This window comes from Achroia grisella, unplaced genomic scaffold (genome assembly GCF_030625045.1).
Source record: "Achroia grisella isolate CSIRO2021 unplaced genomic scaffold, CSIRO_AGI_Agris_v1 utg729, whole genome shotgun sequence".
In the NCBI taxonomy this organism is placed as follows: domain Eukaryota; kingdom Metazoa; phylum Arthropoda; class Insecta; order Lepidoptera; family Pyralidae; genus Achroia; species Achroia grisella.
The window spans coordinates 608,778-623,233 of record NW_026713004.1 but is presented as its reverse complement, the minus strand read 5'-3'; the positions used below and the strand labels follow the sequence as shown (position 1 = coordinate 623,233).

At 30.2% G+C, this 14,456-nt stretch overlaps 1 protein-coding gene across 1 annotated transcript in view; it reads left to right on the top strand.

Annotated features, from left to right (window-relative positions):
* The first annotated feature begins 2,092 nt into the window (after positions 1 to 2,092).
* LOC131850311 (uncharacterized) overlaps positions 2,093 to 14,456 on the top strand; it is a 67,097-nt gene continuing 54,733 nt past the window's right edge. The window contains exon 1 of the mRNA XM_059200510.1: positions 2,093 to 2,340. Within this exon, the coding sequence (XP_059056493.1) occupies positions 2,259 to 2,340 (82 nt within the window). The 5' untranslated portion in view covers positions 2,093 to 2,258. The remainder of the gene's footprint in view (positions 2,341 to 14,456) is intronic.

The window sequence follows — 14,456 nt, the reverse complement described above, 5'->3', positions numbered from 1 at the left end:
ATATGCGTAAGTTTGATGATAGGAAGAGAAAAAGAAATGTATATTAAGAATTATATAAATTTATTTGTATATTAAAATCTATGAACTAAAAAGAATCAGTTAAAAAAATATAAAAAGTTAGCAAAATATAAAAAAATCAATAATCGATTGATAGTTGGACAGATATAGTATTTGGATATTTAATAATATAATAATAATAATCTCAGGACAATTCACACAGCGTCATCTAGTCCCAAGTTAAGCTACCTAAAACTTGTGTTATGGGTACTAGATAACTGATAAATACATATACCTATATATTTTTGTAAATACATACATATTATAACTATATATAGAAAACACTCGGACCGATACAAATAATCATACTCACGACTACAAATATTTGTGTCGTGCGAAGAATCGAACCCGCGACCACCGGAAGTAGGGCGGTGTGTTAAACCGCTAGACCACCGAGGCAAAATCATATATGAATATGTAATTAATATAGATTTATCGTATTCGATAAGACATAAAAACGTGAAATTTATAGCTATGTAAAATACGAAACAACAGTAAGTTGCAACTGATGAAAATCGCTCCACTTTTATATACTGATAAAACTTTACAAGTCATGCAGTAAACCCTCATAGTTCTATTCGGGTTACCACAAGGCTTTCAGCTGAAACTCTCGATATCAAGACGGCCTAGCATCTCACCGACAAAAGTTAGCCCATTGCCGACAACTTTAATACGAGTTTCGCGATATTCAGAGACGTTATCGTTATAAAATCGACGCAATGTTTTCTTTCCTTTTCCTCCATATTCGTGCGTGAATGAAAATAAAAAAAAACTGTGTCGTATTGTAAGAGCCATCAAATTAAATTCAAATTCAAATTCAAAATATCTTTATTCATGTAGGTCTATTACAGACTCTTATGATATGTCAAATCTACCGTCAGTTCGGAGTGATATCGAGATGAGAAGAACTGACAAGAAACTCAGCTCATATTTTTTTTTAATGTTTTACATATTTACAGTAATACTATTTCATTTAAATTCAAATTTGGGAGAATAGAGGGACCACTAGCATATGCTATATAAAAAAAAAAACAAAAAATCTAATCAGTGTTCGCAACTTGAACAGACCAGTCCCCACAAGCAGCGCCCGTTCACGAGTATGACGGATGAGCCAGCCATCATTGCACTCAACCATATTAGAGGGAGCACATCGACTCGGCCCACCACGTCGTAAAATATCTTTAGTCATATAACTATGGGGGTAAGGGTTTGTTAGTAATGTATACCTCATTAATACCAATTTACCATGTCGGGTAGATCTCCGCGCTGTTCCTCCTAGAAACCATAATGATAAATTCGTGGTGAATCTGTCACGATGAACTAACTAGGTCAGTTAGCCCATTGTGAACCATAACCTTATATTCATCTTATTATCTTCCACTGATGCCCCGCCAGCGTAAACCGTATAACCCGACGAGTGCAACATTACATTATCATCCATAAAAAAATAGACATTTCATCGACACTTATGATAACGTCAAATCTACCGTAAGTTCGAAATGCCCGAGAAGAATCGACAAGGAACTTGACTGTATGAGATCGTAGATTGTTATAAGAATACAAATTAATACTTAATCTTAGGGGAATTTAGTAAACATGACTTTAAATAATTAAATGAAATAATTTATTCAGTAGCCATATCTTAGAATATACCATTATTAGATGTTTCCAAATCATTTAAGGATCATACAATGAAAGGTATTTTATTTATTAAAAAAATACAGAAAGTACCGGATTCTGATGAATGCGAAGTCAAATTAAAAATGGTTTACGGCACTTCAATTATACGTATATTAACAGAAGCAGGCAATCAACAGGGTACTACTGTAGCTTCTAATGATGTTTCGTTTAACGACAACAATAAAAATACAAATAGCCCTAGCGGCCATTCAGTCGAAAATTGACTAAACACGGCACGTGGTCCCCACTCTAGAGGGAAATCGCTATGTGAGGACACAAAACAGTTGATACCCCTCCCGTCGCAACCCCCAAAAGCCTTTACCCTCGTGCAGTGGAGTTCAGTTGTACGAGACGCTCCGTCGCGATTAGACGTCTCTTAATACGCAAATGAGGGAACTTTCTGTTACGTCACTCGATAATAGCCTAAGGGTGAAATTCTGTAGATCGCTGATAATAAGTGTCCTCTGAGGGGTGGTATATAAATTGGTTTAGTGGGATGTTGTTTCGATGATCCCGGTGAGATGGTGCGGCGGCGGGACCTTGAGCGTGTGGCTATCACGCACCTATGCACCACGTTACTGTGGCTGTTCAGCTGTTTTAACGGTAAGTTTTAATGTTTTAAGGGTTAAATTGTACGTAAGGGCCGAGGGACCTTTCGATACGGTTCGATTGACACGACCGTTCTGTTCCATCGTTTTGACCTTTTTCGGTTAACTTTCGAATAGTGTTTGTAGGACGTAATAGAGTTGTACGAGTAGTTTCTTTTACTTATTATAAGTGTTTCGATTGTTTTAAGAACACTAGAATACTGTTCTATTTTATGTTAACGATTTGTTATTATTTGTTTTTAGTTCTTATAAAAATTAAGTTAAAATACAATCAATTTGAAAATTACAACAGTTTGAGATTATTATCAGTTTTGTTTATTAGTTTGCAATTTTTATGCCACTATAATGGCGAACAAGCATACGACCCATCTGATGGTAAATGATTACACTAACCTATGGAGGTCTGTTTTTTAGAGACAATAATATATTTTTTTTATTTGGTAGGTATATTGTACAAGTTAGAGTAAAATTAACAGAATAAGAAGTGTTTTATTTTAATGGAAATATAAATTGGATTTGTAAAGCAGGAATTAAAAATTAAAAGTATATCGTTGAGATGATCTAAATTCTTTGCGCAAGAAATGAAAAGAAAAAAAGAAATTGAGAAACTATTCTATGGTAAAACATTAACAGTTAAAAGTAATTATTTCATATATATATAATTTAGAAGGGTATCGTAAGCTTTGTAACTATCTCTGTAGGTATATGCGTACAGTATTTCCTAAATATATAAATTGATTACAATAGATTTTTCCTGATAGAAATGGTAATGTAAAAAAATAAAATTTAGACTATTCTCAAGGACTGATATCGTATATAATTTGGTTTAGTGTTATAAGAGATAAAATATATGAAGTGAAAAATTGTTTGAAGTTCAGTTAGTACTTATGTAAAAGTTTAAAATGTTCGTTTGTCATTTTGAATATTAAAATGAGATATTTAATTTCGAGATGTACTATTTGCAGTGAAAACAAAACTATCATGATATTACAATTGTTTCATTGTTTAAATGTAAATAGTCTTCAGAAATTTTCAATTAATTTGTTCCCAGAAAAGAAACTTTGTAATAAAAATAATTTATTCATAAGAACAAAGCAAATCAGAGTAGCTACCTAAGAAATTATTCCTAACCAGTGTCTAAACGAAATAAATTATTACCAACCCATCTGTTTTCTTTTTGTTTCGTTTCACTCTAATTGAATTCGGTTTTGTTTCACAAAAAATACCTGATGATTATTTTCCAATTACAATTATGTACACTTAAATTCTTTGAAGATTGGTTATTTATCTTTACATACTTTATTTATACTAATCTATATCACATTCAAAGTAAAGGAAATTCACTCATTTACCAATTTATTCCTTTTTATCTTTTGTACCATACGAATATTATAAATGTAAAGCTGTGTCTGTTTGTCTTTTTAGTACAGAAAGGTAGAAGAAATTTCACATAAATATAGTTTATATAAAGAAAACAGATATAAGCTGTCGTTTCTTTAAACACTAGACTATGTTACTGATAACAGCTAGTGCTCTATGACTTAGTATGTTGATTTAATTTACAATTTTTTTCGAAGTAGATTATTAGAAGTGTTTTTATGGATAACTAATACAATATAAAGTTAGATGTTGAGGGGAGAGGAGTATTCATAGCTAATGTGTAATAATAAATAAAGTCATATGAAAACAATACAATTATGAGAGTATATTTTCAACAAATATAATAATTACCGATATTGTATACATAAAATATAATTCTTTAAAATATTTGTGTGAAAACTCCATTGAACCCGTATCAAGCGGATTGCAGAGGTTATTTGCATAAAAATATCAAACGTATCATCAACATTAATTCTGTTTAATTTCGGATAAACTTTGTCCAATAAATGTAAATAGGTATACAAAAGGAAGATAATGCTATTTTCAAAATATACACACGATAATGTTTATTTTATAACAAATTTGTATGATGATGTCGCGATCATAATATTTATTTTTCTGCATAATCATAATTGTAAAATTATTTTTTTCGGTTGAAAAATGTAATCAATAAGGATTTCAAAATTTCGACCGAGTTCATAATATTTATTTTTCTGCATAATCAATACAGAAATTATTACATTTTTGAAAAATTTACATTATGAATTCGAAATTTCGGTTGAGTTCATAATATTTATTTTAACAGCCTAATCTACACTCTATTCTGCAAAATTACTGTTTTGAAAAATTTACATTTATGAATTCGAAATTTCGATCGCGTTCATAATATTTATTTTTCTGCTACTTCTCTAATCCATACTAAAAATTACTTTTTTGAAAATTTTACATTACGAAATTCGAAGTAAATTTCGCTCGACTTGATAATATTAATAAACCTGAAACGCAAATAAATGAGAAGCGAGCATCACGAACTCCCCATAATTTCCAATTGGTTGAAGCATGGGACTCTGTATCAATATTTACTCATGTGTATTCAGTGAACTGTTTATAAGTTATGATTGTATTAAAAGCTTCCAGCTGCCAAACTTTATTTTGCTAAAGTTGAATTTGAATTGGTAATTAACCGCGGCAATATGTGGAGATGCAAGGTTTCTGTTTCTATTTTTCTTTGATAATTTATTCATGTAAAACTGGAGGGGTTTAGAATAGATTTGGACATATCACTCGCACTGGTGAATAACTGATAAGCAAATATATAGATATGAGTGTTTAAAACTTTTTAAACGTTTATTTACAATTGAGTAATATAGAAATAAAGCGTCGAAATATCTCGAGGACTCTTGAATAATAAATTACTGCAAATATTTCCTTTATGTAATGTGTATTATTGAGAATATAGATATTATTGAGAATAGGCGAGGAAAAATGTTGGGGCACTTGATACGACACGACGAACTAATTAACAACATTATAGAAGGAAAAATAGATGGAAAGAGAGGAAGGGGAAGACCAAGACACAGCTATATCAAGCAAGTTAAAGAAAAAGTTGGTGTCGTGTCGTATCAACAGCTAAAGGGACTGATAGAAGATCGTGGAAGGTGGCGGGAGCTCCACCGACAAGAGCACAGCTCTTAAATTATGAATGAATGAATGTAATGTGTATAAAGGTATGAGAGTTTATTCCTTTCAAAATGACTATGAACCGTGTAGATTTGAAATTGGTGATATTACAAAACTGAAAATTTCTTATTGTCATTTCATAAAAACCAACCTATCAAAGATGAATGGGTTATTCAATCATATATTAATATATATACATTGAAAGCAGAGTTTAAAGAACATATAAAGTCGTTGTTTAGAACAGCTTGTTACTCTTTACAAATTCAGGAACATGCAAATTTTGATGCGCTAGTGTATTTATAAAAAATAGATGAAAAATAGTTATTTCTAAGATAATAACGACTGTAGAACTCAAAATTGAGTTAATGGAGTATATAAATAACACATATTTAGATTTATTTTTAACTCCATAATACTGTATTTAACGTGAGGAACTTAGCAAGAAGATGGATTGCGTACTCAGTGTATGTGTAATTTATCTCATAAACTTTTATTACATTACGCATATATGGACAGTACTCGTAAATCTACATCTAAGTGCAAATCTGAAGAAGATAAATTGCCTCTTAAATTCTTCGAGTACGTACATTTCAACTTAGGTCTGGCTGTTTTTGAAGTATATATTTTCGTTAAATCTCATAAGAAAAATACTCCTTCATTTATAAGTTTAAACAATATTTGGTACATCAATCGTTAGATGAAAATGAAAATAATGTTCATCTGACTAAACTCGTACGTTCCTTTGATGTTTATTCGGATATCCAGGAAAATCAGTGAACGATCGGTAATTTATACTTAAAATCTAAAAGTCTACAATACAACTTCGTGTTTTTCATTATTTATGATTGCTCATGCTTTGAAATATTGCGTTCAAAATGTTTGAAATTTTTAAGCACAATTTTCATATTTTAATGCACAAGTCTGTATGAATCTGTATGTACGAAATGTAAACATATTAAACAAGAGGCCCGTGCACTGGCTTCGCATTTTTTTCCTAAAATTTATAAATATAAATTTTAATATACATACATACGTGTATATTAAAATTTATGTGTGTGTAATACGGATGTCCCCTATAAAACTGTAATACATCACTTTATTTTGTTGTCAATAATTTCCGATGTACTGGATATAAGGAATTTTTAGTACACGTTGAGTTACGTTATCGAACATTTTACAGAAATCCTTAACGTTTTTGAAAATATTCATCACGGATAGTATAGGATACTAATAGTAAAAGATTATTTCAATCGATCAAACAGGTTCGGAGTCTGTTTAAGCAAATAAAAAATCAAATCTTTGAATTCTTCTTCAAATGTATTTAAAATTTTCTACAATCACTTTTAGTTTCAGTATCATTTACACTTAGTATAATTTTTCTATTCCTCCTTCATTAGAATCTTGTCCTGATGTTTTATGTTTTACTTTTGTATTAAAAGATTTATTGAATTATGAAATTTACAACTTCTATATACATTCATAGCAAAGTGAAAATTAGTATAGTTAAGACATAGATGAATTTCTGGATGACGAAGAATAGTTATTTTTATAATACTACAATAATATATATTGTTATATATAATGTTATATATTGTTTTCAATCATATTTGTACGCGTAATTGCAGAAGACAGTGAAACTTCTATCTATTTCTTAAGACCTTTGTAATCTGTACTTCACAAATAAAGAATTTGATTTTGAGTCATATTATTAAACTGAAATTCTGACAGTCTGTCATCTGCTTAATATTTTTTCACGACTAAACAGTTGAATAGATAATAATGAAATTTTAGTGAATATTGATTGTGTGACGAGGTCTGACGTAGGTTTAATTTTATCTCAAAAGAAAGCTGATGTTGTCACTACTGAGAGATATTTAACTATATATGCTGTATACAGTATTTGTCCCCGAACAAGTCCTGAACTGATCTTATGTAACTTAGTGAAACAGTTGTATTGTTTTATAAGCTTCGTTGTTTTTATAGTACCAATATTTATTACAGTTATAACTTTCTTAGTATTTTTATCAAGTTTCAAAGTAGCAGTAACCTTTTATTTAATTCTAAAGTCTTTTATATTATTCCTTATTGAAGTGAAAGAATAGAAGTAATTGTTATTGAATGCTTAGTCTATATTTATGTAAAAGTTTGGTTTCAAATTTAAATAAATACAGGCTGGGACGAAGAAGAAGAATAAGATAAAATATTATAATACTCGTTGCTAGACCCGGCGTTTTATATATGTACTAATAAAGAATAGAGGCAAACCAAGCTTACGCATTTTTTATACATTTTTGTACATAACAATCTTTATATTTTTTTAAATAATGGTAAACAAGCTAACGGTCCACTCGATGGTAAGGGTAACCGTCGCCTATACATATACATGAACAGCACCACGGACATCACATTATCATGTGATACCCGCGATATCACCTATAAGTTGCCATTGTGGAAGTGTAAGTGAACATGCCGCTTATCCTTTAAGTAAAATTTAATGAAATAATTAGCGAAAATGTGCAGCTGTTCATAAGTGACAGGTTTAAATATATTTGGATATTTTTCTTATATGTATAAAATTAACGTGTCACAATGTTAATTACCATACTCCTCCGAAACGGCTTGACCGATTTTTATGAAATTTTAGGAATTTTATATACGTATTGAGTAGGTCTGAGAATCGGCTATTATATATTTTTCAAACACTAAGTGATAAGAGTCGTCCATCTCTAACATTTTTTTTATTTTTTGGACCAACTTTTAATGTCGCATTAAAATACATAACTTTTCACCCTTCTTCCATCAACCCCTATTTTTTTAATTCCGATTTTAATTTATTTTATATTCAAAATAGCATTTGCGGGGCAGTTAGTATTTATATATAACCTGTTAGTCAAATAAGTCATGGCATGTCTACATGTACACAGTAAATACAATAAATAAAATCGATTAAGTAGTCAAACTGTAATCATACCTTAATTATTCATTCATTACAACCCTAATCCAACAATAGAATACAAAACCCTACTCTGTAATTTCCTCTGGTAACGTGGTTATCTGAGATCGTAAATCACTTTAGTTAGCTAATAAAAAAAAGTATTCACTTAAAGCGAAGTGATGAAAACGAGTATTCGAAATTCAAATTTAGATGATATGATTTATCTCATACGTTATTCAAACGCAAACTAAAGAATTGGCTGTCACTTGGTAATTTTTACAGTGTCCAAGAATATTTGAGTGGCACAAGCGCCTTCACGTAATTTGCATGCCTGTATGGTAAATATTGCTGATCAATGGATTTCATGTGGCATCGTATTAATTATAGTACTGTACCAATATTTCGCAAATAAATTATTTCATTTCATTATCTAGATTTTTTTTATTCATATAATCTCAGAACAGTATACCGGAAAATTATTTATAATAACAATTCGATGATGGTATCTGGTGATGGTCTCTCTAGACCTGTAGGTGTAGTATACCGCCGTAGTGTACTTCCGATGTTCGCAGGTTCGATTACTAGATATGTACAAACATGAGTAGAATTGTATCTGCCTGGTCTTGGTTTAAAACAATGCAGATTTTATATTTGTAAAAAAAGAGTTTTAAGTATTTCTCTCAGTTGTCTAATACATGCCTATGCATAAGCAGAATGTTTCATAACATTCTGCTTACTTGGGCCTAGATGGCACCGTGTGAATTTTATTGAGTTATTATAATTATTAATATAGAATTTAAACTTTTAGAATTAAGAATTTATTAGTAAGTTGAACGCATATATAAATAACTAATAATATTTTATAATATTTTATTTTCACGACTGTTATCCTAGATAGGGTACTCAGAAATAGGTGAACGAAATACTTAACATGTCCCTAGGTCTCTGAGTATTCTTCATCTTTCGTAGATTGATTTAGTTTGTCAACGATCTTTCTATCACTGGCGAGTCAGCTAGAAATGTATTTTGGTACAAAAAGTTTTTATCGGCCAGATTAGAACTCACGACATTTTGCTTTATGAAGAAACATAAACCCCCTTAACACAACGATATAACAACATATAAAACAAATGATATACTAGTACATATATATAATTCTTTAAAAGTAATTTCGATACTAAACCTGCTTTTCAATTTAAGTTTTTTTTTTAAATTTATTTTGGTACAAATAGTCATTACAGTTATAATTACAAGTATATATACATATACATAGTTGATAGACAACGAGTACCGAAAAGTATTTTAGTAGTATTATATTAATAAGTAGTGTTGACATAATGAGCCTAGATATTAGGTTTAGGTTTTTTTTTTTATATTTTACTATAAACAGACAGTAATATGAAATATAAGAAAACAATTATAACATAGACAGTGAAGAAAACATAACTGTTAATTATTATTATTTAGTTTATTAGGATGGTCACCATCACATTTTGGGTACAAAATTCCCAAAAATATAGAACGCTTTCGGTTGTTAATCTTGGACGCCACAATATTACAAAATAAACATGCCACTTTATAAACTGTGCGTCACATATTTTAGGCATTTACTCCTGATTGGTTACTACCCACTACATAAATAAATCTCTCTTCTACCGTTGAATATACTCTGTTAAGTATATTATCCAATTTGCTTGTTGTCCCGTCGAAATAAACAAGCGTCCAAACTCCTTAAAATACATATATACTTGTATACATATATTAGTAACAAACTTTCGCATACTTTCTCACAAACTTTCGCATTTATAATATAAGTATAATTGAAGAATATATAATATATTATAAATGCGAAAGTTTGTGAGTATGGTTGGATGTTTGTTACTCTTTTACGAAAAACTACGGAATTTGATTAAACTTTACAGTAATATAGCTTATATGTACATCAGAATAACATTTAGGCTATAAATTTCAAGCTGGTGAAACAGCTACAGTACATATATATTTTGACGGCTTTGGTGGTCTAGTGAATTAGAACGACTATATATATAGGTATATGTGTTGCTGGCTGTCTGTCTACCATTCTTTTTATATATTTGGTTTTATTTTTGATATCTGTTTTTATAAGTCACTTTTGACTTCTTCACTGTGAGCCCTTTTGGGAAATATACACATTCATTAAAGATATTCTGATTTTTAATAAAATAGTCATTGTATTTGTGTACATATAAGTGTTAATCTATACATATAAATAAAATTGGAGTGTCTGTTTGTAGTATTGAAATAACCGTTTTTTACTACATGCATATGAATATAAATACTTTACATATACCGGAATAACATTTTTTACAATTTTTGTCTGTCTGTCTGTTTGTTCCGGCTAATCTCTGAAATGGCTGGACCGATTTTAACGGGACTTTTTTTTTGGTACTAACTTAGCCTACTTTTATTTTAGACAAATAAAGTAAATTTCCACGCGAAGTCGTGAGTACAGCTAGTATTAAATATAAATAATTAAAAAAATCTATATTGAAATAAGAATTATGACTCACAATATACATATTAAAAAAGTAACCATCAAATATCTTAATTAATTTTCTCAATTATATATGCTCGGTTAAAGAAAATGTACAAAACACGTTTCAATAATAAATATACCGTCATTTACATAAATATACCAAGGCTCTATTTCAATCTAATTTTGCATATAATACACTAATATCGTTATATTTAAAATATTTTATGGATTCAATTTAATTAAATCATCTTGAGGCACTGAATTTATAATCTATCTCAGATACCTATCTACTCTAAGTGCTAGGAAAATATTTGAATCAAGAAATTCAAGCGGGATAAGTAATAAATCTTCCCTTGTAATAAACAGAAATAAATTTGCCGGAGATCGTTTAAAACAAAGTGGTTTATGTTTTATTATTAACTAGCTCATATCCGCGACTTCGTCTGCATACAATTAAAATAAATCATCATCATCATCAGCCCATTGCAGTCCACTAAATAAAAGGCACGCCACTGGGCATCTTCAGCCCTTCTCTTCCATTTTTTAAACCCTACGTATGTCGTCTTGTAACATTAGATAGAACACGCCTACTCCAGCGAGCATCGGTTCTACGACAGATATGACCAGCCCACTGCCACTTCAACTTGCAAATACGAAAATGTCGGTCCAGTTCTCTGCGTTTTCGTTAGGAGATCCCTGGAATGATACGAACAGATAGACATATTTTTTTCGGCATTTGTCATAACGTGCCATATTATAAACTTTTTAAGTATTTGTAGCGACGACGAGAAGACTTGACGAAGTTTCCCAAAAGCCGCCCAGCCTGCATTCGCGTTTCAAAGTTGTTTTACCTAGAAGATAAATATACTCCTGAACAACTTACATAATGTGAAAGGTCACAAAATTCATCCGAAGAATGTGTTGAAGATTTACATATAATATTTTGATATTTTGAGAGATAACATGTTTTTTCCATAAAAACATATCCTCCAAAAATTAAAATAAATAAAATTTCTTAAATAAAAGTCTCCTAAATTACGTCTTAGATATCTGCGAGTGAAAGTCCCGTCAAAATGGGTCCAGGCGTTTCAGAGATTGGTATGAACGAACAGATAGACATATTTTTTTATTATCTATCTCAAAATCTATCTATCTTTTGATCTTACTAAATAAAACAAAATTTCAGAATAAAATTTACTATAATATTTTGTATGTTATGGACACTCAGGTAAAGTCTAAATAAATCACATTCGTAAAATAAAATTATATTATATATCTCAAAATCTATCTATCTATCTCTAAATAAAACTTAGTTCCTGTTTGTAATTTCTATTCACCGCACCTCCATCTGGTCCTAAGCTAAGCAGAGTTTGTGGTATATAAACTAAATAATTCATAGAAATACTTAAATACATTTTTATTATAATTGTATACATAAAAAAGACCCAGACTAATATAATGAATACAAAATGTTTACTCTGTTAAAGAATCGAACCCGCGACTCTAGACCACTCTAGACCACAAGAGCCATCAATTAATATTTTATATATATTACAAGGTAATTCCAGAATATCTTATCTTATATTTCAACCTAGACAAAGCATTATTTCAAAACATGAAGAGGATTTTATACGTCGTTTAGATCAGATTCTTTGAAAAGTAACATAAATATTCCGCTTCTCGTATGGATAGCGAATTTTCTGTTAAATTCTGATAATATATGAGGAACTTGCTGTTTTCCGCAGCTTGTTTTAGTTAAAATATATCCTATGTCGTTCTCGTGAAATAGAAATATGTTTATTTATCTTTTTATATATTTATTTTCTTCTTAAAAGGCTAGCAATGCACTTGCAATTCGTCTGATGTTACGGGTGCTCATGGATGGCGGTAATCACTTACCGTCATATGAACCGCAAGCTAGCATATCCCCTGTGCTAAAAAAATCGATTAAAAAAAATACTATGACAATTCGAAAGTGCTTAAATTTAAGTTTATTTGAATAAAAAAATTCTATTTTCTATTCAAATAATATAAGCACTATGAATAGTCATATAGTATTTTTAAGATTCTTTCTCGTTCTTCTTATATATTTTATACATGAATCTACAAGAAGAACGAGAAAGAATCTTGCGTGTTGGTTTTAAATAAATGTTCTTAACCATTACTTATTTACACTCTTTTTGTTTTCCGTTGTCATTACGTAAATAAAATTTTTAAAAAGATGTTACAAATACGATGATACTAACGAAATCGCATACATTTTTGTAAACCGACAATAAAACAATACATCAAATATATACACAGTTTCTAAAAAGCTCGATAACAATAAATAAATATATCACGCTATTACATGCTATTACAAATTAAGTCTTGTTAGTATGATAATATTGTCGAAATCATATAAAATTTTGTAAACCTACAATAAAAACACATCTCATACTATAGGCAGTTTCTGAAACGCTCGATAACAATAAATAAATGTATCACGCTATTACATTTATTTCGTGATATCCATAGATACATTTATTTCGTGATACATTTAGTGCGGCTACTTGTAAATAAAACATAAATCGGTCATTGTCTAAATGGGGCACGCACATCGGGCGCATCGATCAACCGAATCACATCTCATCTATAAGTGTAGTGTGGTATATATGGCTGACATACTGGCATTATTTATTTTATGGTATCTGTGATATAACGATACTGTGACTATTCGACCGAAATCATACATATATTGACCTACCTTTTAATGACCTCGGTGGTCTAGCAGTCTAGCGACTAGCACGCCGTTTTACGACCGATGGTCGCGAGTTCGATTCCTCGCACGGCACAAACAAAATCATAACCGAGCTTGTGTTTGTACACACATGTTGTGAGTTCGTCGAGGCCTAGTGGTTTACTATCTCGAATTTAATTTAAAAGTCCTGTTTTTGAATTTGGCTGACACAAAACTTTGTGTTATTTTTTAATATTTATGACAGATAGTACCGGTGATGGAAACAGCGTTAGCGGACCAAATTCATCTATTGACAGGGTATCAATGGAGAATGAAGTTGAGTCAGTTAGTCAGCTCATTCTTGCAATTTCATCAGCATGAACATCTTATAAAGAATAAATAAAAATCCAAACTAAATAAAATAAACTGCAAAACAGTAATTTATATTGTAATATCATAGATCAAATCCGCTACCATCAGACAGGAAACCATTGTATCAAACCGCTATACGACGACGCTAACGATGAATATGTACTTTAAGTTATGGCTAATTTGTATTCAAAGTATTAATCGCAAGAATTTGAAAGCAATTTGTTTTACCTTCCATCACGAGATTAAACTTCAATAAGGACATTACCCGAAAGACTGAGACTTGAAAAGAACTTAAGCATCATGAAACTTTGAAGCTACGATAAACATATGATTTTAGTAGAAATGAACGTAATAGAAAGCTAACAAAATATATTAAGAACTCCGTAAATGACTTCAAAAACAAAGGCGAACGTACATATATATATATTTATTAATTCAAAATATACTTATTATATTACTGTAAAAGAATATTCATAATAAATAAAAATACAAAACCTACATAAACTATGA